The following is a 25,090-nucleotide window of genomic DNA, read 5'->3' as shown; positions in this document are numbered from 1 at the left end:
TCACTTCTTCGACCTTGTAGAAAAAGAAGAAAATACAGTCAAGTTGACTTGACTTGACTTGTCTGTTAAATGGCTCTGCTCTCAGCAATTTGCCAGCACGATTACGTAAGAGGCTCAGAAAGTCGGGCCTGTGCCCCTGAACCTCTAGAATTTTCACAAAAGTTTACTTCACAAACACAAAAAGGTCTAAAAAACTGCTTAAGGGCACGATCCGAGTGAAAGATATAGTCATTCCTCGTGGAAACTATAACCGTCACTGTCACATCCACGTGGTCCTGACCTAGGTTTTCACCCTTTCCGCCTCTTGGAAGTGCACCGCACAAGACAATTCCCCGTAGACCTTTAGGAATCGACTTTTCCACTTAGAGGCCCCACATTTCCACTCGATCGGCTGCGGAATTCGGTCGTCAACTTCAAATTTCTCTGAACACCGTTTCAAGAAACGTGGTTTCTTAGCGACAAAAAATGGCGCCCACGAAACAGACGTGCGATACGTTTCAAGTTGAAGATCGAACTGTACAGTCAAGTTGAAAGCAGCTATTTTTGACCAATAACAAACTACGAATGCTAGTTCCCTTACGACGTTGCCGACATTCCAACTCTGTCAATTGTTCAATTCAATCAAACTTATAGAAACTCAAATTCAAAACTTGAAAGTGCTTGTCTCTGAACGTGAACATATTATAAAAACGTTATGTTAGTTATAGTACAAAGTAGATCCGAAAAGATCGCGAATAGACTTATTTTAGCTATTCTACCAGTTTTAAATTTCTGAGTTGGCAACAATGCCAGGTGAAGAGTACACTCATTCCTGTCAGTGTCGTGTGTCATCTGTCAGTCAGATTTTAGTTTAGTTGAGGGATCGTCATCGTCAACGTCAAGGAGGAACCGGACAAGCCTGAGGTTTACCGCTTCTTTTGCATATTTCCTTCCAACATCCAACAATTTTGGTTTGGTAGAAACTATGGCGTCCAGTGAAAGTACAGGCGTAACTACGGGGCAGCCCAATTTACATAAGCAGGACTTATCGAAATTGGTAGGTTCAGTGATCATTAGCGTTTAGCTTGGGCCCCCTTGGAAACGTGCAAACCTAACCTCAAAAAGGGGGGAGGCCTCCAATTTGGCAACCAGTAACATCTGTATGCTCAAAAAACCTTTCCAAATCTGTAAATTTATTCCCTTCAGTAGCTTGTAGTTCCTGTTTTCTATTAACTCTTTGTTTTTCATACCCTAGTTATTATAGTAGTCTTGTAGACTTACTTGATATTTCCCTAAATAGCAAGCATATTAAAGGGGTTCTAATAAACCAAACACTCACAATATGGTGAGACATATTGATAAGAACTGAACAATCATTTTTGTTTTAGGATGTCACCAAACTGACTGCTCTCTCTCCTGAAGTAATTAGTAGACAAGCTACTATTAATATTGGTACCATAGGTCATGTAGCCCATGGTAAATCCACTGTGGTTAAAGCTATATCAGGAGTACAAACTGTACGATTCAAGAATGAACTTGAAAGGAATATTACAATTAAATTAGGTAAGTTTTAAGTTTAATCAATAATAAATATACAAAAAAGTAGGGCCAAACATTTTAAAAACTGATGCAATAAGTTATCTTTACTATAAAATCTGATTCCTATGACAGTTTAGTAGGTATTTCATCATTTCTTAGTATCTATAATATGATTTGTGCAACTTTTTTTAAGTCTGGTGAAGTGGTGAACTTTCAAATTGGCTTTGTGTCTCAGGTCTGAGAAAAAGACACACTTTTACCATGTAAAAACATTATTTTCAATAGATTAACACTATCATAGAAGGGAGATCATTCAAATTTTAATTTTAACGTATACAAAATCCTTCCTAACCTATGGTAGAATTAATGTTTGTGAAAAAACTTTTATCTCCATCCAGTGGTTTTTTTTTATTGATTTTATAGCTATTTAGTATTTACTATTATGTACTAAGTACCAAACACCATTATTACATACAACCAAACAATAATTGAGTTAACAAGAACATTCAGTATCTAAGTAGAGGTTTTAATACACTGTTTTCTTCTCAAATAATCACTAAGGATGTTACAAGCCTTCTTAGCAGGATACTATGAGTTATCACCTATCCATTTTCCAGATATTACTTTAGTTTTTTCTATTTTACTGATTTCCAAGTGCTCCTACTCTATTTTAAACTTCAGCTGGTTAACCCCTTATTTAGATAATAAAGCTGATGGTATACAAAACGTCAAAATCATAAATATAATATATAAGTTGTGTTTTCCTGTGCTGCCCGTGATTTTTTGTTTAGTTTGTTACCTTCCTTGTACAATTTTGCCGAGAGGTAAACCATTGTAAAATTTTGTACACTGATTCCTAATATGTTAATAATGCCCCCTAAATCCCAAATTTCCAATAATTCCTGGTAATGTCCACTAATGCCTTAATAAAAATAACAAATTTTCTGAATTACCCCAACTGGAAAGTCTAAAAAACTACTTTTGAGTCATAATTTCATAACACTTCACAAGTCATAATTTTAATAAGAAAAACAATTTAAAAAAAATGTTAAACATAATTATTATACAGGTTTTTACAGATTTATTTGTTATTTGAGTGAAATAAAATTTTGTAAGGCAATAACCTTACAAATATATACATTTCAAAATTAGTCAAAAATAGTCCTATACAGGATGAGAGAAATTTTGGAATTAAGATAAATTCAATGCTTGTTATATTTTAAAAATATCTTTCTGTCACTGTCAGTTTAACTGGAAGTCAACTTGCTTACTTTTAAATGGAACACTCTGTATGTTTTTTCGTTTTCGGATTTTAAGTCAAATTCTAGACATACTTCATGTATAATGTTATATACTTATCTGTATCCATTTCTTAGATATTTACACATGTCAGAAAATTGGTTTTTAATTTTCATCCTGTTAAATAAGATTTGTTCTAAGAGTGGGTGCAGAGAAACGTTAAAAATAATGATATAGGTAGTAAAAAAATTGGCCTCAAAAAGTCAGTTATAATAAAGGACAGAAAGTCTAGTTTTTCAAAAAGGACACCCCCTCTTATTTTTGTAATTTGATCTGATTCCCCCTTTAAAATTAAGATAAGGTTGTATTAGGTCACTTATTTGAAAAATTCATACTTTTTAAATTGATACATTGAACCAGCCTGTAACTGTCAAAATAACAAGTTCAAGTTATTGAAGGTTAAAGTAGCTGTCAAACTCAGTGAAAACTGCCTTCATTGTCAAATACCTTACTTACTTGCAACACTCTGTATAATCTTCTATATGGCTGCTTGTGTCAAGGCTTCGTTTGGCCGCCAGAGGGCTCTAATTTCTTTGAGGGTTTTTAAAAAAAAAGCGGGCAAGTACAGTCCTGATATTTGGCATAAACCTAGCACAGTGATTGTCAAATCCAGGGCCATAGCAAAAATGTACAAGTGTCATTTACAAAAACCGTTATTCAAGGAATTACCAACCACAATTAATTTTTCCTGGTCAAATTAGTCAATTTGTGGTGTATCCTGTTAATAAACCATAAATAACATATTTATTTGCAACACTGTGTATAAGCTTTTATATATCAATGGATAGCCAATAAAATGAACTTTCCGTTGACATACAACAGTTGATTGGTTAGGGTTTCAAAATATTAATTTAATGCCCAGTAATGCCTACTAATTCCTACATTTTGTACACCATAATGCATCAGCAGTTTACCCCTCTGTTATGGCAATATATTGTCACGATCTAATATCTAATCTAATAAATAAAAAATGCATGCGGGGTTGCCAGATTACATCTGAGGTATTTTAAGATACTTTTAAGTTTTTTTTTACTTAAAGTAGCATTTAGACAACCTTAAAATACCTTTTACCTAAGATAACTGTGAAAGTGCCGAAAACAAAATCTTTATCATTGCAGTAACTTGTCTGACACAAAATTTAAAAGTATCTTAATGTTGATTTTTAGCAACACATTTCTGGTCACAAAATAGTGATTAAAGTTTTTGTTTTTTTGTAGACAAGCTACAGTACAATGATAAAGGTTCAGTGACGTGGCCGTCCTATTTGGTGAATCAGCACGTTGACATGGATCAAGCCATGTTAAGCCTGAAGGACTGGGAACAGAGGGGACAAAAAAGGAAAAGGGGTTGTAGTAGTGTTTCTGAAAAGATCTTGAGTCAAAAGTATGTAGTAGAGGCTATTGAAGCAATGGAATATGATGTACAAGATAAAGAATACTTATTTTTAATTAAATGGGAGGGTTATCACTTTGAGTGTAACACTTGGGAACCGATAGAGCACTTGGAGGGCGCTGATGAGATATTGGAAAAATTTTTGACTGAGAAATTGAGTCAGGATGTGTTACATGCTACTGGACAAAAGTTTGGTGTGGACATATCAGCAGTGACAGATAAAATGCTTTTGGATGTCATTCCCAATGGAGATTTGACTACTATTCCTAAGAAAGTTATTGCTCAACGACAACTTTTGAAATTCCTTAATACTCATGTTCATCCGCATTATAACAGAAAATTACAACATGGAAGGAAAGCTTTACTGACTTATCTGTTGATATTAAAGCGGGAACTTCAACTGACCTCGATTCGACGCTGGAAGGAAATTGTAAACAGAATGGATCGGTCCGATGCTGTTATTACGGTAGAAAATAATGTTGACCTGGAATTTCCTCCAGACAATTTTTGTTACATTAATGACTATGTGGCAACAAGCAACATTGAAATAAGCGACAATCCGGAAGTGCACTGCGAATGTAAGGAATGTGGTCCTCGCATAAAGTCCTGTTGTGGCAAACAGGACCGTGGAGGATTCACATATACCAAAAATAGGAAAGTAAACGTCAATCCTGGTACTGCAATTTACGAGTGCAATAAGTTGTGTAAGTGCGATAAAAACTGCCCGAATCGGGTCGTTCAGCAAGGCAGAAAAGTGCCTCTGTGCATATTTAGAACCAGTAACGGTTGCGGATGGGGCGTTAAAGTTTTAAGAAAAGTCGGTTGTGGAGAATTCATTTGCGAGTACGTTGGCGAGGTGATTGACCACGAAGAAGCTGAACGTCGTGGCAAACATTACAACGCTGAAGGCAGAACGTATCTTTTCGATTTGGACTACAATTCAAGTGACAATTTGTATACAATCGATGCGGCTACTTACGGAAACGTTTCACATTTTATAAATCATTCCTGTGACCCGAATTTGGGTGTGTACGCCACTTGGATTAATTGCCTAAACCCGAATCTGCCTAAATTGGCGCTGTTTGCTTTGCGCGAAATACGCAAAGGCGAGGAGTTGTCTTTTGATTATATGATGAACATTGATCATCCGGTGTCTAAAACACCGGAAAAGGGACGTCCTAAATTGGACACTCCTGAAAAAGGGACGGTTACAACTGACCGGCCTTCTTGCAAATGTTCAGCAGATAATTGCAGGCGATATCTTTTTTAGTTTTGTGACTTTAAGTGTAATTTTTAAGGCCTCATTAGTTAGCTGATTCATGAGAATATCAAAGAAAAAAGTTTCAAATGTTTGTGAATTGTTATAAGTGTCAAATCGTTATTAAACTTTGCCCAGCAAAGTTCCACTCCTTTAAGTGACAGTTCGTTCTACTATATTCAGTGTTTGCTCTAGTTAATGTTAAATTATTACTTGTATTTAAGGGAAATTGGCGATAAGGAACGAGAAACAGTGAAAAATGCTGTTGACAAAGAGGGCTTAAACGTTGATTGATTTTCAATGTTTCTTTTTCTTTATTGTTGTGGATATTTTTGAAATTTTTTACTGCCATTAGTTGATTACTTGAAAAATAGTTTTACATATAAATTTATTATGTAATTTAGGGTTTTTACTTTAGTGGTAGTTTGGTTTATTAAAGAAATTGACAGAATTTCCTAAATTTGCTAATAACATCAGAGTAGTAAGTTAGTAGTCAATGTTCACACAGTGGAGTAGTAGTAACAAGGTGATAAGTAACATACAGTCGCCTACACAATAAATTATAGTTAATTTGATCTTTTAAAGCTTCAAAAAAGCTTTTTTTAATTGGGTTAAAAGTGTTTTAATTTTATAATGGAAAAAGCACCAATTTTACATTTTGAAAACTTAAAAAATACTAGGTGAATTAATGACAATTAATTAACTAAAATTTATTGTGTAGACGACTATGTATGTGATAAGTTCTGTTCAGTGACTTCTGACTATTGCGTCACATCCCTTATCTCATTTCACTAGACAAGATCGAATAAGAATATGTGTTTTATAACATGATAGTACCAGTTATTCTTAGATTACTTTGACGTTTTTATTAGTTTAGTAAATAAACAGCCAAGTAATCTTAAATAGAGCAGTTTTGTGTCCAAAATGCCGTTCAGGTTTAGTGAAAAAGAACAAATCCTTATATCAAAGCAGAATCCACTAGGGGCATATCCATCTAAATGCGACTGAGAACCTTCTTAAAAGTGTCAGAGGGTTCTACAAGTGGCTTAAACCTTTCCAGGATTGTTTTAAATTTCCAGAGGCCTCTAGAACCACTTTGAAAGTTCCATAAACCTCTAAATGCTACTGAAAACATTTTAAAACGTGCCACAGGCCTCTACAAGTGTTTTAAACCGTCCTAGAAAGTGTCAGAGACCTCTAATTGCTACTGAGAAACGGCTAAAAAGTGCCAAAATCCTTCACAGGTGCCTTAAACATTCTCATAACTGTTTTAAACTTCCAGAGGCCTCTAGGACTATTTTGAAAGTTCCTCTAAATCTAAATGCTATTGAAAACCTTTTAAAAAGTACCAGAGGCCTCTACAAGATTTTTTAAATTGCCAAAAGCTTCTAAAACAATTCTGAAAGTGTCAGAGACCTCTTAAGTGCTACTGAGGACCTGCTAAAAAGTGACCCCTCTAGCAGTGTCTTAAACCTTAACTGTTTGAAATTGCCAGAGGTCTCTAAGACTATTTTGAGAATTTTGGAAACGTCTAAATGCTACTGAGAACCTTCTTAAAAGTACCATAGGGGCCTACAACTGTCTTAAACTTTCCCAGGACTGTTTTAAATCGTCAGAGACCTCTAAATGTTACTGAGAACCTAAAAAGTGCTAAAATCTACTACAAGTGTCTTAAACCTTCCCATAACTGTTTTAAATTTCTATAGGCCTCTAGGACCATTTTGAAAGTTCCATAAACCTCTAAATGCTATCATTTTGACAATCGAATCTATATCACATTTTTAATCACCGACATACGTTATTTGCTGGTGAGTGCAGATGCAGAAGTCACTGAACAGACTATACGCATCTCTGTAATAATATTCAACTAGTTATTTAGTAATGCAATGTTTATGATGATTACTTAGGTATATTTAAAGCATTTCTTTTTGATATTGTGTGGTCTAATGTAATTGTAAGTAAAATGATTAAATCTGGATTAAATATGGATATGATTAAATTTATTTCCACCTGAAAGGATATAAATGTTACTCCATGATATGTTGAAAAAGGAGTTTTAAAGCATAATTTATGAGATTGCATTTTAGTATATTTTTACAAAGGCTTCTTAAAAACTTTTGTACACAAAACAGATTTACAAACTTTGATTGACTCTTCTAATATTAGCAACGCTTAGAACGCAAATGCAAGATCACATTTTGTAACATCATATTGTTTTTTTAAAGAGCTTATAGGACCGTTAACGGACTCTGAAAGTGAAGGCAAATTACGTATAGTTACAATCCGTTGAAAATATTGTGAGAAATCGATATTTAAAGAAGGTCTTTCAAATTTCTGAAATCACACTTTTTGACACACTTGACAAAATCCTAACATTACTTTTCAGGTTATGCTAACGCAAAAATTTACAAATGCGACAACCCAAAATGCCCACGACCCACATGCTACATCTCCGGATCTTCATCGAAAGATGACAGTTTTCCGTGCTTAAGACCGGCTTGTACTGGCCGTTTTCAACTTGTACGACATGTCAGCTTTGTAGACTGCCCCGGTCACGACATTCTTATGGCTACAATGTTGAACGGTGCCGCTGTGATGGATGCCGCTTTACTTTTAATTGCTGGTGGGATTTTTAGTTTTTATTGTGATTAGATGACTTTAATACGAATAAGTTAGGTAACGAATCATGCCCGCAACCTCAAACTAGCGAGCATTTGGCTGCTATTGAAATCATGAAGCTCAAGCATATCATAATTTTGCAAAACAAAATCGATCTAGTCAAGGAAGGGCAGGCGAAAGAGCAGCACGAACAAATCGTAAGGTTTGTGCAAGGGACTGTAGCCGAAGGAGCGCCTATTATACCTATTTCAGCCCAGTTGAAATACAATATTGAAGTAAATTTCCGTACTAAGTGAAAAATGCGGGTTTATGGTTGTTTTCGTAGGTTTTATGCGAGTACATTACGAAGAAGATTCCAGTGCCACAACGTGACTTTACCTCTCTACCTCGCTTGATTGTTATTAGGTCTTTTGACGTTAATAAACCAGGTTGTGAAGTCAACGATTTGAAAGGAGGTGTGGCTGGTGGAAGTATCCTCAGAGGGGTATTGAAAGTGGGACAGGAAATTGAGGTCAGGCCTGGATTGGTCAGTAAAGACTCTGAAGGAAAGTTGACTTGCAGACCTATATTCTCTAGGTAACAGTCTTCAATTATCCCGTTTGTATAATATTATAAGTTAACAAATTTATAGGATCGTTTCGCTCTATACAGAGCAAAATGAACTGCAATTTGCAGTTCCTGGAGGTTTGATTGGTGTAGGAACAAAAATTGAGCCTACTCTTTGTAGAGCGGATCGTCTGGTTGGGCAAGTATTGGGTGCTGTTGGTGCTTTACCCAATATTTTCATTGAACTTGAGGTACTCGCAACTAATTGTTAATGTTTGAAAGTTTTAAACTATACTTTTTAGGTGAGCTACTATTTGCTGAAACGTCTCTTGGGTGTTAGAACTGAAGGAGACAAAAAGGGAGCGAAAGTGCAACGTTTGACTAAAGCTGAGGTTCTCCTGGTTAACATCGGATCTTTGAGTACTGGAGGTCGCGTGGTTGCCACCAAAGCCGATTTGTGCAAAATCGCCTTGACCAATCCGGTTTGCACGGAGGTCGGCGAGAAAATTGCGCTTAGCAGGAGAGTGGAGAAACATTGGCGTCTCATCGGATGGGGACAGATCAGGGGAGGGGAGACGATCGAACCTTCAGTGAATTAATCGTTTTACGACACATATTAAGCCAAGTTTCACTTCGGTTCCAACTTTTTCTCGTAAATAGTTTATATTAAGTAGCCGTCAATTTATTTCAATAAATATTTCAATAATAGGAAGAGGTCTTAATTTGTATATTCGTATTAATCATGTTTTCGTTCTTTATAGTCCATATCAAAGTTTATGTTTGTAGGTTTTTTAATAAATTGACTAACTGGAAATGGTTTGTTAATTACTCAGTTATTTCCTTTTCTCTGTCTTTCTAAACTGCTCGTCAAAAAGAATGGGACAGCAAAATTTTTGCTCTTTTTTGAGCGGCTGCTTCTTCAAATTGATTTACTTGATTCTAATAATTTTTTTGAGGATTAAAAGGTATTTTCTTTCTCTTTCGTTTGACCTAAATGATCTTTTTGAAAGGTGCCACGGATCCGAGTATACAGGATGTGACTGAGGTGTAGTCAAAAAATGAAAAATTCGGTATAACGCCATTTCTCGCAAAAATTTTTTTTACGTTTTACAATAGCCTTAATCGAGTCTCGCGGTCAATATCTCTAAACGTTTTCGCCAGTTTGGCGATTAAAGGCCGTTTACAAAATTTATTGCAAAATTTTTAAAATGTGGTTACTTTTGATTCTCTTGTTTAAAATTAAACAATTTCTTTAGATCTTTTGTCGAATAAGAGCGGGATTAGCAAGTTTACACTTAAAACTACCCAATTTAAGTAAAAAACATACACTGCAAGATACAGGGTGACAAAAAAAAAATTGAAAAGAAAATTGAAAAAAATGTTTTATCATAAATTTAGCATGTTTAGTCATTTTAATGGAAAATAATGATATTGGATAGAGAAGCACACTATTTGTTTAGTAATCCAATTCATATCTTTAGACGTTTTCGCCAGTTTGGCGATTAAGGGGCGTTTACGATATTAAAAAAATGGTTCTTTTTAATTCTCTTGTTTTAAATTCGAAATTATTGAATTTAAAACAAGATTAGCAAAATTACATTTCAATTCACTCATTTTAGGTGAACATTTATAAACCGCGAACCTTTATAGACAGAGTTTTCTCTCCATACCAATAATCGCCCGTCAGATTCATACAAATTGAACTCTGTATGAATGCAGTTTATAAGTTTTTACTTAAATTGGGTACTTTTAAGTGTAATTTTTCTAATCTCGTATTTCATCCGAAAAAGATCTAAAGAAATAAATTGTTAAATTTAAAACAAGGGAATTAAAAATAAGCACATTTAAAAAAAAATCAATAAATATTGTAAACGGCCCTTAATCGCCAAACTGGCGAAAACGTCTAGAGATATGAATTGGATTACTAAACAAATAGTGTGCTTCTCTATCCAATATCATTATTTTCCATAAAAATGACTGAACATGCTAAGATTTATGATAAAACATATGATTTTCTTTTCAAATTTTTTTTTGGGTCACCCTGTATCTCGCAGTGTATGTTTTTTACTTAAATTGGGTAGTTTTAAGTGTAAACTTGCTAATCCGGCTCTTCTTCCACAAAAGATCTAAAGAAATTGTTTAATTTTAAACAAGAGAATCAAAAGTAACCACATTTTAAAAATTTTGCAATAAATTTTGTAAACGGCTTTTAATCGCCAAACTGGCGAAAACGTTTAGAGATATTGACCGTAAGACTCGATTAAGGCTATTGTAAAACGTAAAATTTTTTTTTGCGAGAAATGGCGTTAGACCGACCGACTACACCTCAGTCACACCCTGTATACTCGAATCCGTGGCACCTTTCAAAAAGATCATTTATGTCAAAAGAAAGAGGAAGAAAATACCTTTTAATCCTCAAAAAAAATTATTGGAATCAAGTAAATCAATTTGAAGAAGCAGCCGCTCAAAAAAGAGCAAAAATTTTGCTGTCCCATTCTTTTTGACGAGCAGTTTAGTTACAGCAGGATATTATTATACAAAAACAATTGAGCACCCCCCACCATCTTTCTTTTTGAAATAACTGAAATTTTTGTTTTACGAAAATGCTAGATAAACTGGTTCTCTTTAAAAATTAGAACAAAAACTTCGTAGTTTGATATGCAAAATTTATAGAAAATGCAATTTTTAATTTAAGATGGCAGTTGGCACCTGTGGTGGTCATTTTAAGAACTTGAAAATATATGGCTAATTTATCCAGACATTTTAGATATGGCCGAGGAACAGTCTTATTGGGTCACCCGGTACAATTTGAAATTGTTTGCACAAGTCTTCTTGTTGTTTCTGTCTCTAGACAGCCTGTATGGTATTATCAGTCAAGGGAGTTTACTTAAAATTATGTAACACATAATATGGGACCTAAACCTGACTTCATAATGACAGATCAAAGCTACTGCCTTAATTTGAGATTGAGCACTGCTATTGCGCATTTGTAGTGATATTTCATGAAACACAGAACGTTAATGGAGAAACGGCCAAAAACGTCTCGAGATATGGCCCTAAACAACACTTTCTATGTTAAAATAACACTAAAAGCCGTAAATTTTATAGAAGAGGATCTAATTATTTAATGTACGTAATTACTACTAGGAGTACACAAAAACTCCAATTAATAAGTGTTTTATTAAAGAAAGACTTCGTGTACAAATTCATTTAAGGATTTACTACGATAACAGAGATTTATAGACGACAAACTATATTCTCGTATAACTTTTAATTAAACTTATAATTAATCAGATTTGTAGGAAAAATTTGTAACATAATTAAATGAATTTAGTAACATCTTAAAGAGTTGTATAAATATGGTAAACACCAATATAAACTTGATAACATGGCAAAAATCAAAGTAAAATCACGTAACAATGGAATAGAAAGTCGTCATCACATTTTACTTTGACTTTCGTCATACGTAAAATTTTAAATACTTTTAGAGATCAGTTAAAATAAAAAAAAACCACACCACAGCCACGAGTAAATAATACAGAATGATAAATTTTGACTAGAATCAAATGCTGCATTGGAAATTATTCCTTGTTTTGTGAGTACCTACTTACACACGGTTTGCTCCTTACGTCACAACTATTTTTTTTAAATACTACCAGTACTTGTGTTACTTCTAAATATTGGTTTGAAACCTATAAATGAGTATCGAGTGCTCGTTTTATGTATATAATACAGATACGGAAAAGTGAAGGAATGGCGGTCAACAAGGTAAGAAAATGACAAGTGAAATGTTTAGATCAGTCTCAGGTTGGTTGTGTGTAATGCGTGTACAATTTGGTATAATGAACACTTAACTGCACACCCACATAGACAATGTCTGGTTTTTTAGTAGTAGTAAACATACAAGGTGTTACAGAAATGAAAATAACCATTTTCAGGAGTTTTACCTTCAATAGTTAGTTAAGTAACTTAATGTAAATGTTAACGTTGATAATAATGGACTGTATTTATTTCTTTGATTTACACTTTATTTCAACTGAAATATACGGAGCAAAGGGGAGGCTCGTGTCCACCTTATAAGACTTGTAGATGCTCTGTCGGTCCGCGGTGTTGCCACTTCTCTCGCACCTCAACATTCCGCCCGCCTTGGAAGTACTCCGGTACTTTCGAAACTATTTAACTAACAACTAATATATAAATTTACGCTTTAAGTCCAATGCTACAAGAAACTTGAACAACTTGCTTATAACTAACTTAATCTAATATTATGTACTACTGTTTCCTTAAAACTTACATTATTGTCATTTAAATAAACCTAACAGTAGCGAAAAAACAAGCCAACAGGCCTTTTACATATCCTTAATATCTTAATTATGATCGGTCTTCTGAGTCCAATCATCATTTGGCAAAACACAAAGCTTGTTTACACCTCTCGTTACGTTGTTATTTCTTACGCGCACTTTCACAACACGTACCACACCGTCCGCTCCAGGCATTAGTTCGGTTACTCGTCCTAGCGGCCAGTTGCAGGGTGGTGCATGATCCTCTTTCAAAATCACTAGCGATCCAATTTGGAGCAAATCTGAAAACTTCTGTTTCCACTTGACTCTGGTCTGTAGTTCACATAAATATTCTTTATGCCACCTAGACCAATAGTGTTGACCCATTACTTGGAGATTCTGCCAGTGTTTTAAACGGTTTTCTGGCACTTGAGTTAAATCTCTTTCTGGAAGAGCTGTTAAGGATTTGCCAATCAGGAAATGCGCAGGAGTTAAAGCTGAACAATCTTCAGGGTCAGACGTCATCGGACATAATGGACGCGAATTTAATATACCCTCGATTTGTGTCAAAATGGTCGCAAGTTCCTCGAACGTTAAAGTCTTATTACCAATTACACGTTTAATATGCGATTTTGAACTTTTAATACCGGCTTCCCAAATGCCTCCGAAGCTAGGCGATTTTGCTGGGATGAAATGCCATTGAATTAGTTCGTTTGAGAGTTGATTGGCAATAATTTCAGACTTTTGTTTTAAAAATTCATAAACAGCTTTAATTTCATTATTCGCGCCTACATAGTTGGTCCCGTTATCGGAATAAATATTTACTGGTCTACCTCGGCGACTAATAAATCGTCTAAATGCAGCCATGAAAGCCTCAGTGGTTAGTTCAGTGACGAGCTCTATATGAACTGCCTTGACGGACATACAGACAAATAAGCACATATAAGCCTTTGTAATCTTTGCTCCCCGAGTTTTTCTATCCTTGATATAGAAAGGACCTCCGTAATCAGTACCAACATTTGCAAACGGTGGTGAACTGTTTACTCGACAGGCAGGTAAATCCCCCATCAAATACTCTAACGGTTTTGGGTTCGCCTTAAAGCACACCACGCAATTGCGAACAATATTTTTGCAAACACCTCGTCCCGATATCGGCCAAAAACGCTCTCTGATTGAGCAAAGAAGCGTCTGGACACCGCAATGTAATAGTCGTTCATGTTCTTGCGTTATTATTAATTTAGTTAACCGATGTTTACTAGGGAGAATTATCGGGTGTTTTTTGTCAAACGATTGACTCGCGTTCCTTAATCTTCCTCCTACCCGAATTAAGCCATCATCAATGAATGGATATAAGGTTAACAATTTACTTTTTTTATTAATGGGTTTATTTCGAGAAAGAAGGTCGTATTCGAGTGAAAAACATTGTTTTTGAACGGCAATAATTAAACATTTTAAAGCTTTGTCAATTTCTAAAGGTAAAAGTGCTCCTAATTGTCTCTGATTTTCTTTAATATTTTTAGTAAACCTTAAAACGTACGCAAGGATTCTTACAATTTTCGGTAGAGACGAAAATCTATTTGTTAACTCTGTTATAACATCGTTTTCTTTTGTTAATAACGTGCAAGTCAGGGAATTGCACTGTTCTGGTATAATTTCTGGCAAAACTTCCGTTGGTAAATTCCATTCAGAAAAATTGAGCTTGAGCCATTTGGGTCCAAACCACCACAACTTACTCTGACTTAAATCTGTTGCTAAAGCACCTCTTGACAATAAGTCAGCGGGATTGTCGCCTGAATTCACATGTCCCCAGTCATTGGCGTTGGACAACGTTTGTATCTCACTTACCCTGTTTGCTACGAAAGTTTTCCATCTGGTTGGGGTACCTCTGATCCACGCTAGTACAATTGTTGAATCCGTCCAAAGGTACTGCTTACTGGGCTTTATTTCCAACGACTCGGCTACCTTTTTTACTAAATTACTCAACAGAACAGCTCCGCATAACTCTAGCCGTGGTATATTTATTTGTTTCAACGGAGCTACCCTAGACTTTCCACATAATAAATTTGCAACCCACTCCATCGAGGGCAACTGGCAACGAAGATACACGCAAGCTCCATAAGCTTTGTTTGACGCGTCGCAAAATCCATGTATCTCAAAAGCAACATACCCATTTATCATGGCATGTCTTGGGATCCTAATGCTACCAATATTGTCCAGATCTCGATGAAACTCACTCCAGGACTCCAGTACTTGCTGTGGTATTTGCTCATCCCAACCTACCTTGTGTTTCCATAAATCTTGAATGACTATCTTTGCCCTGATTATCAGAGGACCTAAAAGCCCTAAAGGATCAAATATCTGACAAATTATTGATAATATTGCTCTTTTACTAAGACACTCAACATTTAACATATTAGGAACATTGATTTTATAACAGATTAAATCATTGTTGGAATCCCAGTATATTCCAAGAGTTTTATTTTGTTCTCCTTGGCCAATGTGTATCATGCTGACATCTAAACTTTCATCCAGCTCAAACCTTTTCAAGATGTCATCATCATTACATAACCATTTCCGTAGCGAAAACCCGGCTGATCTGAGAACTGAAGTTACGCTTTTTTGGAGTTCTAATATTTCTTCTTGACTGTTCGATCCTGTAAGCAGATCATCCATATAAAAATCCCTTTTTATTATTTTACTAGTATATGGATGCTCGCTTTCTACTTCTTCAGCCAAGTAAAATAAACATTTTACTGCTAGATAAGGCGATGAAGCATTGCCGTAAGTCACGGTATTCAGAGCATAAATCTTAAGTTCATCGGTTTCTGAAAAACGCCAAAATATCCTTTGATATTTTCGCTCATCTGTATCCACCAGTATTTGCCGATACATTTTTGAAATGTCGGCTGTCATGACATATAAATGAGTTCGAAATCTAGTCAATATAGAAAAAATATCTTGTTGTAAGGTCGGCCCTACATACTGGACATCATTGAGGGATAATCCTGTGTCAGTTTTGCAAGAAGAATCGAAGACTACCCTGCACTTAGTAGTTAGACTAGTCGTTTTCAAGACCGCATGATGTGGTAGGAAAAAACCTTCACTACTTTCTTCATCACATTCTGACATATGTTTAAGTTCGCAATATTCTCTCATAAAATCGTTATACTCTACTCTAAGTTCTGAGTTTTTAATTAATTTTCGTTCAAGCAGCTCAAATCTTCGCTTGGCAATTTCTTGGGAACTCCCTAACATTTTTAGATTGGGCTTAAACGGTATTTTAACAACAAACCTTCCTGACTCATCTCTTTTGACAGTCTTTGTAAAATAATCTTCACAAATTTTCTCACTCTCAGATAATATTTTAGTCTTACTTAATTCTTCCAATTCCCAAAACTTAACAATAATATTATCTGTTAGTGCGTCTGAATTTATCACCAAATTGCAATAATTAACTTGTGAAATTTGTGAACTGCCAGACATTCCTACTTCTCCTGCAATCACCCAACCAAATAATGTATTTTTTAATACAGGCAAATGTTTTCCTAATGTCTCGTAGCCAGGAATTAAAATTCTCCAAACAATATCAGAACCCAACAGTAAATCTATGTCACTTACCTCGTTAAATGTAGGATCTGCCAATTTCATCCAAGTTGGAATTTTAATTATCTGTTTATTAAAACTGACAGTTGGTAATTTGCATATTATATTAGGTAAAACAAGACATTTTATTTTTTGCTGAAAATCACCATTACACGATTGAATAGTTAAACTTGCTAATTTATTTACATTTGTAACTGTTTGACCAATGCCTTTTACTATATGCTCAATTGGAGTCGATATTAATCCTAAACTGTCGCATAACCTTTCAGATAAAAAATTTGATTGTGAACCCCCGTCCAGTAAAGCGCGTGCCTTTATTATTTTACCATTATCTCCCATTAGTAAAACCATCGCAGTCGATAACAAAACTTGGGACGGTCCGCCCAATCGCGCAACGTCGCATTGCGATTCGATTATATTTCGATCGGCCCCGGTCCCAACGCGTGCAATGGCGGCGGTCGAATTCTCGGGTGATTCTATAACGTTTTCTTGAGCGCCAGCGGTTGGCACATTTGGTTGATTGTTAGGAATTTCTCGGTCAAAATGTAAAACTGTGTTGTGTGCCTTATGACATTTGAAACATTTTCTCATTTTGCATTTCCAAAATGGATGTGTGTCTCTAAGGCAAATAGAGCACAATTTTAATCTCTTTACTTCGGAAATGCGCCCAGCTACCGACAAACCCAAAAATTTACTGCAATTAAATACACTATGTTCTTCATGACAGAAGTAACATTTCATTTTTTCAATAGCCGAAAACCCGTAGCCTCGAGTTTTCTTGCTAACTTGACTTTCACCTGAGGGTTTATTAAGTTTGCAGCTTTCCAACTTTTCCAGAATATCGCATTTTTGTTTTAAAAATGTATTTATATCATTCATCGTTGGTAAGTCGCCTGTAATTTTAAAACTTTCCCAATCGCGTCTAGTAACTGCATCAAATTTATTACACATAATGTATATAATTAAACGATCCCAAGATTCAGTTTCTTCTCCTAATGCTTTAAGAGCCCGCAAATGTTTTGTGTATGTGTCAAATAAATTTCTTAACTCAACGTGTGACTCTTTAACAATCTTAGGATGTTCAAAAATATCTCGAATGTGACTGTGAATAATCATATTTTTGTTTTCAAAACGATCTGACAAACTTTGCCAGGCAACAGCATAATTATCAGAGGATACTTGCAACGACTTAATACTTTGAGCAGCCTCCTTCACTAAAGAAGCTCTAAGGTAATAAAACTTCTGTATATTTGTGAGTGTTTCATTATCATGAACCAGTGCTGTAAAAATGTCCTTAAACTCTAACCAATGATTGTAATCACCATCAAAGGTTGGTATTGATATTGGAGGTAATTTTACCATAGAGCGAACCTGATCGTTAGACGTTGAACCAACCACTGATTCAGCATGAACCGCACTCAACCGATCCACTGCAATTAAACTCTCAAAGCGAACCTTTAAAATAGCCTTAACCTCGCCAATCAACTCAAAATATATATTTTCAAACAAAGTTCTTTCATTTTCGCCTGCGTCGGAATCATCTAGCAACTCTATATCTGACTGTAGTGTTTCAAACTCTTCGAAAAGAGGTTCTGTTTTTTCCAACCTAACTTGTAACTGATTGTATACACTATCAGGAACATTAATTTTTCCTATAACATTTTCCTGTAAATAAGTTCTCAAACGAGTTAGCTTGGATTTTACAGCACCCCTTTTGGCTTTCAATTCCGTAATGTTAGCCATTTATGACACAGTCGAAGGTATATTTTACAAAATAATAAATAAACTCTACTTGCCGTCTGACCCGTGGCGCAAATTTCTTGAAATTGCGTTTTCCTTCAAGTGGCGTCAAGTGCACGACTGCACCGCGTTAATAACTTCGTCGATGTGGCCTTTAGTTTCACTAATATGGGCACTGTTTTTGGTTTATTCTTCTCCAAACTTCACCAAAATCCGGTCGATGGACCAATGTTAACGTTGATAATAATGGACTGTATTTATTTCTTTGATTTACACTTTATTTCAACTGAAATATACGGAGCAAAGGGGAGGCTCGTGTCCACCTTATAAGACTTGTAGATGCTCTGTCGGTCCGCGGTGTTGCCACTTCTCTCGCACCTCAACAGTAAATATATTCAGTTATTATAGAATAAAGAGTATTTTTGAGAAACTATAGACAACGTTGAAAAACATAATGGAGGTTTTGTCACTTGACTAAACTTCGTCATTACACTACCAAGTCTCAAACGGATTTTTTTTTGTAACACCCTGTGTACTAAGCTCAATCACCTCGAAATACCTCCCTGCCATATTAAGGTGCTAGTAAAGATCGAAAAATTCGAGGTCTAAAAGTAATTTTTTGAGCAATTTCAGCTACAAAAGTAGCATGTTCATTTGAACTACTCTAGAAGTTCAAGTTTGTCGCTCAACTACACGTTACGACACTGAACACAAACCATTAAATACGACTCAATTAATGATTACCCCATGCCGTTGCAAGTCTTTGAGTATTGGCAAAGGCCTAGCGGACCAATATTTCACATTTTTAAGGGCCAAACTTTGATTTTGTATTTTTTCAAGCGCAACCATGTAAGGATAAATGCGCTGCTCTATCCATTCGGATATCGTGTAATTGTCTACGACATCTTTAAGAGTATCAGCGGCGCTACTGCAATATTTAAGTACCGGCTAGTAAATGCCTAATTTCAAATTAAAACACTTACCGAGCTAAAGTTATCATACCATGATAGACTCTTGGCAAATCTTGGGTTAGTTCTTCAACCCTTAATGGTAAACTGTAGTTGTGCTTGGCGTTGTAGGCAGTCATCCAGCCACGCTGGCGCGTAGTTGTATCTAAATATTCTTGGGCCTCCTGCTCCATACTGTGCAGTCTATACATCAATCTGTCACATTTGTAAAGTCAAAATTAAGTATTATGGAAAAAGCGACCAGCCTACTTGAAAAATCCATTTCCAGGAAACATGCACCTCGATAATTTCTCCCACATATTGGGGTCATTTTCTAGGCTAAGGAATGGACTTGGTCGACGTTCGTTTGGTCGGGGACAAGTGAGAGCACCCAAAAATGCGTCCTAAGAAACACACACAACAGATCATAGCAGAAAAAGTCAACATTTTTATTTGAACAAGAGGAAAACTATGAACCTTTTGCGTTACGTTGAAAAACCCGTTACTGACGGCTAACAAGTTTAGCACTAAAGATGGTATGGCGGCTGGCAGAAGTTCGCATAGCACCGCAAAGTGATCGTAACGCTGCCAACCTAAAAAAAATTATTATAACAGAAAACTGACTTTACAAGGTGTGTAAGTTCGACTGGAAGAATGAGTAACTCGGAAACTAACTAACTTCTTAGATTCCCTATTATGGTACCAGTCAAATTTGAGACACCATGTAAATACAGGGTAATTCAAACTCGACTATAACCATTTGGAAACTATAAGAAATACGAGAAAGTTTAAATTGGGGCAAAGATGTCCGAAAAAAAACTGATTTTTTGTTATTATTTATTCCTAACCTTATTTGAAGAGATATCCCAAAACCGAAAGCACATTCTCCGACGTTTCGTCAACGTCGTCGTTTTCTTATAGGCGACATGTTAGATTTTAAAACGTCAAAATAGTGCGTTTAATTCTGATCTCAGTAATGTATGACAACTTATGATTTGCTTCATAAATGACTCTGAAGTCTAATTTTACCTTTTGTCACTGACTTTAAAATTAGCGGATTTTTGACAGTCAAATTTTGGTGAGGTTTTAAGAAAATAATCAAATTTTTTATAAAGCTTTAAAATAATATTACCTAGTTTTTCTTCATTTTTATTGAAAGTATGTGCAGGCCAACTGTTCAATAATGTTAATAAAACTGCTCATTAATTCAAAACCAACAGAGAGTAAAATTAGTTTTTATTCAATTATTTCGTCATTTATGATAAAGCAAATCACAAGTTATACATCACTGAAATCAGAATAAAATGCACTATTGACGTCCATAAAAAAAAAGAAAGTTGAAGATGACTGCCGTTGAACATGACGAAACGTCGGAAGGAAAATTTGAAACCAACATCGTATAGATAGAAAAAATGGTAAGGAAAAGCTGCTTTTAGTTTTAGAATGTTTCTTCAAATAAGGTTAGAAATAAATAAAAATAAAAAATCAAATTTTCATTGTTTCGTTTTTGCATTGTTATTTACTGAGGCACTCGGCAAACAATGAAAAGTAAAATTGTTTGATTTATTAGAACGTACTTAAAAAACATTGTATAAGATATACAGTATGTTGCAATAATACGGAGCAGTCCAAAAATAAGTTAGAAGGATCCATTTCTTATCGTTTTCAACTGAAACATATTAACTGACATTTTTTGGCCCGTAATTTGGGTATTTTAGCAGTTACGGACCTGAAATTTTCACTACCAGTAAATTAAATGTAAAAACCAGGACTGTATTGGAAATTTGCTGATTTCAGTTAAACTGGGATAAACAAACAGAAAGTGACTGAAAACACATTCAATTGACTTGAAATACAATTTGGTTTGTAATTTGAGTATTTTGACAATTACGGACCTGAAATTTTCACTGGGACTAGTAAACTGAATGTAAAAAACCAGGCCCGTACTGGAAATTTGCTAAAATATGTCCTGATTTCAGTTAAACTGGGATAAACAAACAGAAAGTGACTGAAAACACATTCAATTGACTTGAAATACAATTTGGTTTGTAATTTGAGTATTTTGACAATTACGGACCTGAAATTTTCATTGGGACTAGTAAACTGAATGTAAAAAACCAGGCCCGTACTGGAAGAAACCTGTATAGAGAGATTCCAAAATCACCCAGAATCCCAGGATTGGAAGCCCTACTGTACATGTCTTTGATTCTATCAAATATATAACCAAGTAAAAAAATACAGTCTTCTCTACAATAGTTAATATTTATTTCGAATGTTCACTCACCAGTAATGACAATGCCTTTTAGACCTTGCTTGAACAGTGACGATTGAGTGGACATCACATCTAACCATCTTAAATTATTCTCTAAATGTCGACGAGCATTTGGAATGTATAAAGTTTCCCCAAAGGCACCTAAATTTACACAAAACTATTAAAAAGTAATAAATAAGAAAGCAAAAAAGCACCTTTAAAGGCTGAAGCGGCCCAGGCAGTTTTAAACACAACAGAGTATTTATCCCAGATTTGCGGTTGAACAAAGCGATAAATATCCTCGGCGTAAACCCAAACCATCGGCTCTACATGCTCTCCTATTTTGGATAACTGGAGGTTTTGCACTGACATGTGCCTGAGCATATCGTCCCAGATGATTACCTTGAGTACATTTTGCTTAAACTTCTTCCAATAACTTGAGGCAACACTTACTCGAATTTTTGGGTTTAGATCACGTACAATTCCTACTACATTTTGAACGTGTTTCAAGAACAAATTTTCTCTAGGTTCAAGCCGACAGAGCTCGCATTCTCCCATTTCAAACACTTCATCACACCCAACGTGAAGGTAATTAATGTTAGGATGTACCTCGAGAATTTGACTGACAAGTTCACGCACTAAGTCCAAAGAGGAATTTTTACTAGGGCATAATGCTTGAGGACTCCCAGACACTTCCCTATAAAACTTGGTTACACTCAATTTATGTGTTTTTTTTTAACCAAACCTCATTTCAGCGAATTCTTTGTGTTTTAACGCAAACTCCATATGACCGAAAGTCTGGATTAACGGGATTACCTCCAGCTTTAAGTCTTCAGCATACTGCAAAATTTCCTTAACCTGTTCTAATGTGTATGCATTTTTGGCTGAGAGTTTTTTAAGAGATTTTGCGTAAGGAAACATGTCCTCGTATTCTAAAAAACTAAACTCCAACAGCTGCCCAAACATTTTCTGGTTAGTTTACCTAACAGGAGACCTGTGGCCCCTACAGTTTTCGATAAAGATATCACTTTTTTCATGTACGCCACTGTAGGAGGTGCTCCTTTTAAATCAAAATGGACTATACGGTGTTTAGGAATGTACGGGTGTTGTTGGTCAGTTAAAACATACGGTATTCCTAACAATTCGTCAGTTTCTAAAAGAACAACCCATTTCAACAGAGTGAAACTCACTACAAAAATCAAACACAGACCTTCAAGTGCTTTCTCAGTTTGTCTCTTAACCGTCTGGACAATCATTCCTGAATGTTGAGGGTGTTTTGGGTCATTAAAACTTATAGCTGATCCCCTACCGTGTTGTTCTTTGCTGTTTAATTTTGCAGCTTCTATAAATTTTACTTTAATACTTTGCATGAATGGATCGTCTTCCTGAAAGTTAAGTGACTGCAATTTGCAAATTTAGGTTGAAAAAATTCCGCAAAAAGTGTGAATTAAATTGCCAGACAAATGTGTCGCATACAGGAGGACCTACAAGACAACTATCAAACTGAATGTGACTGTCAAAAAATCTGAATTTGATCGGTGAGGCAGTTTCGAAAATATTTCAATTCAATGTTATTTTAAGATTATAGAAATGACAGCGGTCAAATACAAAGTATAATTATAGCAGCACCAAGACCTGTCAAAAAACGAGAGTAAAATGACTATTACACTTATGACACCTATCAAAATTGAAAATCTGGCAACAACTGTCAAAATGGAAACTATTGAATGTTCAAATATGTTCCAAAACATTCAAAAGTGTCTAAAAACCTTTCAAAATTGCCAAAGAATGTTAATGTATCTAGAAATGTTCTAAATGGTATAAATATGATTGAAAGTCTCTAACAATGTTCAAAGCTGTCTCAAAGTGTCTAAAAATGTCCAACTTAGTCTAAATATTTTCAAAAGTGTCAAACTATTGTTCTAAACTGTTTAAAATTTTCAAAAAAGGTCCATAAGTGTCTAGAAATCTTCAAATAGTTTAGATATGTCCAAAAGTTAAGTGTGCAAAAATGTTCAAAAGTGTCTAAACACATTCCAAAATTTCCAAAAATTGTTCAAACCTCTCAAAAATATGCTCAAAAGTGTCTAGCAAAATTGAAAAGTGTCTGAAAATGTTCAACATAGGCTAAATATGTTCAAAAGTGCCTAACAATGTTCAAAAAAGTCTAAAACCATTCAAAAGTATCAAAACATTGTTCTAAACTGTTTAAAATTTTCAAAAAATATTCATGACTGTCCAGAAATCTTCAATGAGTTTAGATATGTCTAAAAGTGTGCAAAAATGTTCCAAAGTGTCTAAACCCATTCCAAAATGAAAATAAAGTTTAAAATTTTCAAAAAATATTCATAAGTGTCTAGAAATCTTCAAATAGTCTAGGTATGTTTAAACACATTCCAAAATTTCAAAAAATTGTCTAAAACTTTCAAAAAATGCTTCAAAGAGTCTAACAAAATTGAAAAGTGTCTGAAAATGTTCAACATAGGCTAAATATGTTCAAAAGTGCCTAACAATGTTCAAAAAAGTCTAAAACCATTCAAAAGTATCAAAACATTGTTCTAAACTGTTTAAAATTTTCAAAAAATGTCCATAAATCTCTAGAAATCTTCAATTAGTTTAGATTTGTCTAAAAGTGTACAAAAATATTCCAAATTGTCTAAACACATTCCAAAACTTTCAAAGAATATTCATGATTGTCCAGATATATTTAAGTGCCTAAAAATATAGAAAATGGTCTGGAAAAGTTTAAAATTGTCTTGAAGTCCTTGAGTAAATGAAAAAGATCTAAATGAAATTCTTGATTTAATATAAACTGGGTGAAAAATGTCTCAAAATATTGATCTAAACAACACTTCCTTTTTTTAAAACTATACCACCAAATTTTAGCTAATAATTGGAAAGTAAGCTCAAAGGCAGACAGTTGAGATGACATGTAGTATATTTTTTACCTCGTTTTCTACTGAAAATCTCTTTGTTTTTGAAAACTGTTTATTTTACAACTTACAGACATGAACTGGTTGATTAGCCTTTCTTATTCCAAACATAAAGTAGACATAAAACAACCTTTTAGACACATTTAAGTGAATAATACACAAATATTTTGAATGATTTTATCCAAAAGAAATATTTTAGAATAAACATTTACCTAAAGGAACAACATGCTAATTGTGGTTACCAATTCTTACCTTTTCACTTAACTGAGAATTGGTCAGTCCTTTCTGGTCAATAATGTAGAATTGCATTCCCAGCACTAACACCAGTAAAACCACAACCAACATTATTATAGACATTCTTTTCTTTCTTCTCCACACTACTACTCTATGAATGTAAGTATCAAAGGTTGATTTTTCTTGATCCATTTTAATCAGTTGCCTTAAAAGAACACAGATTTTACTACTATTTATAGTCAGGACATAAATGAAGTCCTAAAAAATGAAACCATCAAGTTTGAATGCAATTAAAGCAAACATAAGAAATTGTCCTGAAGATGACCTCATATAAGTTGAAAGAAGAATTTATTCTTTAAAAGAATGAGTTAATTATGCAGGAACTCGTTTCTAACCCTAAAATGATCTATTTCTTATTATACCACATCTACAAGGCAAATATGTGCCACACCTGTGTTTTAATACAAAGG

General features: G+C 34.7%; 3 protein-coding genes across 8 annotated transcripts in view; 1 reads left to right on the top strand and 2 right to left on the bottom strand.

Annotated features, from left to right (window-relative positions):
* The first annotated feature begins 590 nt into the window (after positions 1 to 590).
* On the top strand, positions 591 to 9,446 carry LOC145735453 (eukaryotic translation initiation factor 2 subunit 3, X-linked-like). 2 transcript variants are annotated; one of them, XM_081989365.1, is made up of 7 exons: positions 845 to 1,036; positions 1,368 to 1,542; positions 7,854 to 8,090; positions 8,144 to 8,361; positions 8,412 to 8,662; positions 8,718 to 8,883; positions 8,935 to 9,446. In XM_081989365.1, exons 1-7 carry the CDS (start codon positions 965 to 967, stop codon positions 9,229 to 9,231), a joined length of 1,416 nt encoding a protein of 471 aa, XP_081845491.1. In that variant the 5' UTR covers positions 845 to 964; the 3' UTR covers positions 9,232 to 9,446. The 2 variants fall into 2 exon arrangements, with proteins under 2 accessions (XP_081845490.1, XP_081845491.1); XM_081989364.1 differs by lacking the exons at positions 7,854 to 8,090; positions 8,144 to 8,361; positions 8,412 to 8,662; positions 8,718 to 8,883; positions 8,935 to 9,446 and adding an exon at positions 4,035 to 7,454 and having other exon boundaries at positions 591 to 1,036.
* A 3,553-nt stretch (positions 9,447 to 12,999) lies between these two features.
* Positions 13,000 to 16,167, bottom strand: LOC145736095 (uncharacterized). Its single transcript, XM_081990345.1, has one exon. It carries the CDS (start codon positions 16,165 to 16,167, stop codon positions 13,000 to 13,002), a length of 3,168 nt encoding a protein of 1,055 aa, XP_081846471.1.
* Positions 16,168 to 18,646: 2,479 nt separating this feature from the next.
* The window catches only part of LOC145735120 (hexosaminidase D-like), a 132,671-nt gene continuing 126,227 nt past the window's right edge, over positions 18,647 to 25,090 (bottom strand). For 4 of the 5 annotated variants that reach the window (XM_081988875.1, XM_081988873.1, XM_081988871.1 and 1 more), the window contains exons 3-12: positions 24,639 to 24,825; positions 22,436 to 22,838; positions 22,199 to 22,385; positions 21,907 to 22,150; positions 21,669 to 21,855; positions 21,487 to 21,615; positions 19,680 to 19,795; positions 19,473 to 19,606; positions 19,239 to 19,418; positions 18,647 to 19,183 (exon numbers count right to left, since the gene is read on the bottom strand). In XM_081988875.1, coding sequence (XP_081845001.1) covers positions 18,985 to 19,183; positions 19,239 to 19,418; positions 19,473 to 19,606; positions 19,680 to 19,795; positions 21,487 to 21,615; positions 21,669 to 21,855; positions 21,907 to 22,150; positions 22,199 to 22,385; positions 22,436 to 22,838; positions 24,639 to 24,812 — 1,953 coding nt within the window. In that variant the 5' untranslated portion in view covers positions 24,813 to 24,825 and the 3' untranslated portion in view covers positions 18,647 to 18,984. The remainder of the gene's footprint in view (positions 19,184 to 19,238; positions 19,419 to 19,472; positions 19,607 to 19,679; positions 19,796 to 21,486; positions 21,616 to 21,668; positions 21,856 to 21,906; positions 22,151 to 22,198; positions 22,386 to 22,435; positions 22,839 to 24,638; positions 24,826 to 25,090) is intronic. The other variant, XM_081988876.1, reaches the window with a different exon arrangement.

The sequence above is a fragment of the Ips typographus genome, linkage group LG11 (genome assembly GCF_016097725.1).
Source record: "Ips typographus isolate SLU linkage group LG11, UJ_Ityp_2.0, whole genome shotgun sequence".
Lineage (NCBI taxonomy): Eukaryota > Metazoa > Arthropoda > Insecta > Coleoptera > Curculionidae > Ips > Ips typographus.
The sequence above is the reverse complement of the archived record's forward strand: the minus strand, read 5'-3'. Positions and strand labels throughout refer to the sequence as shown.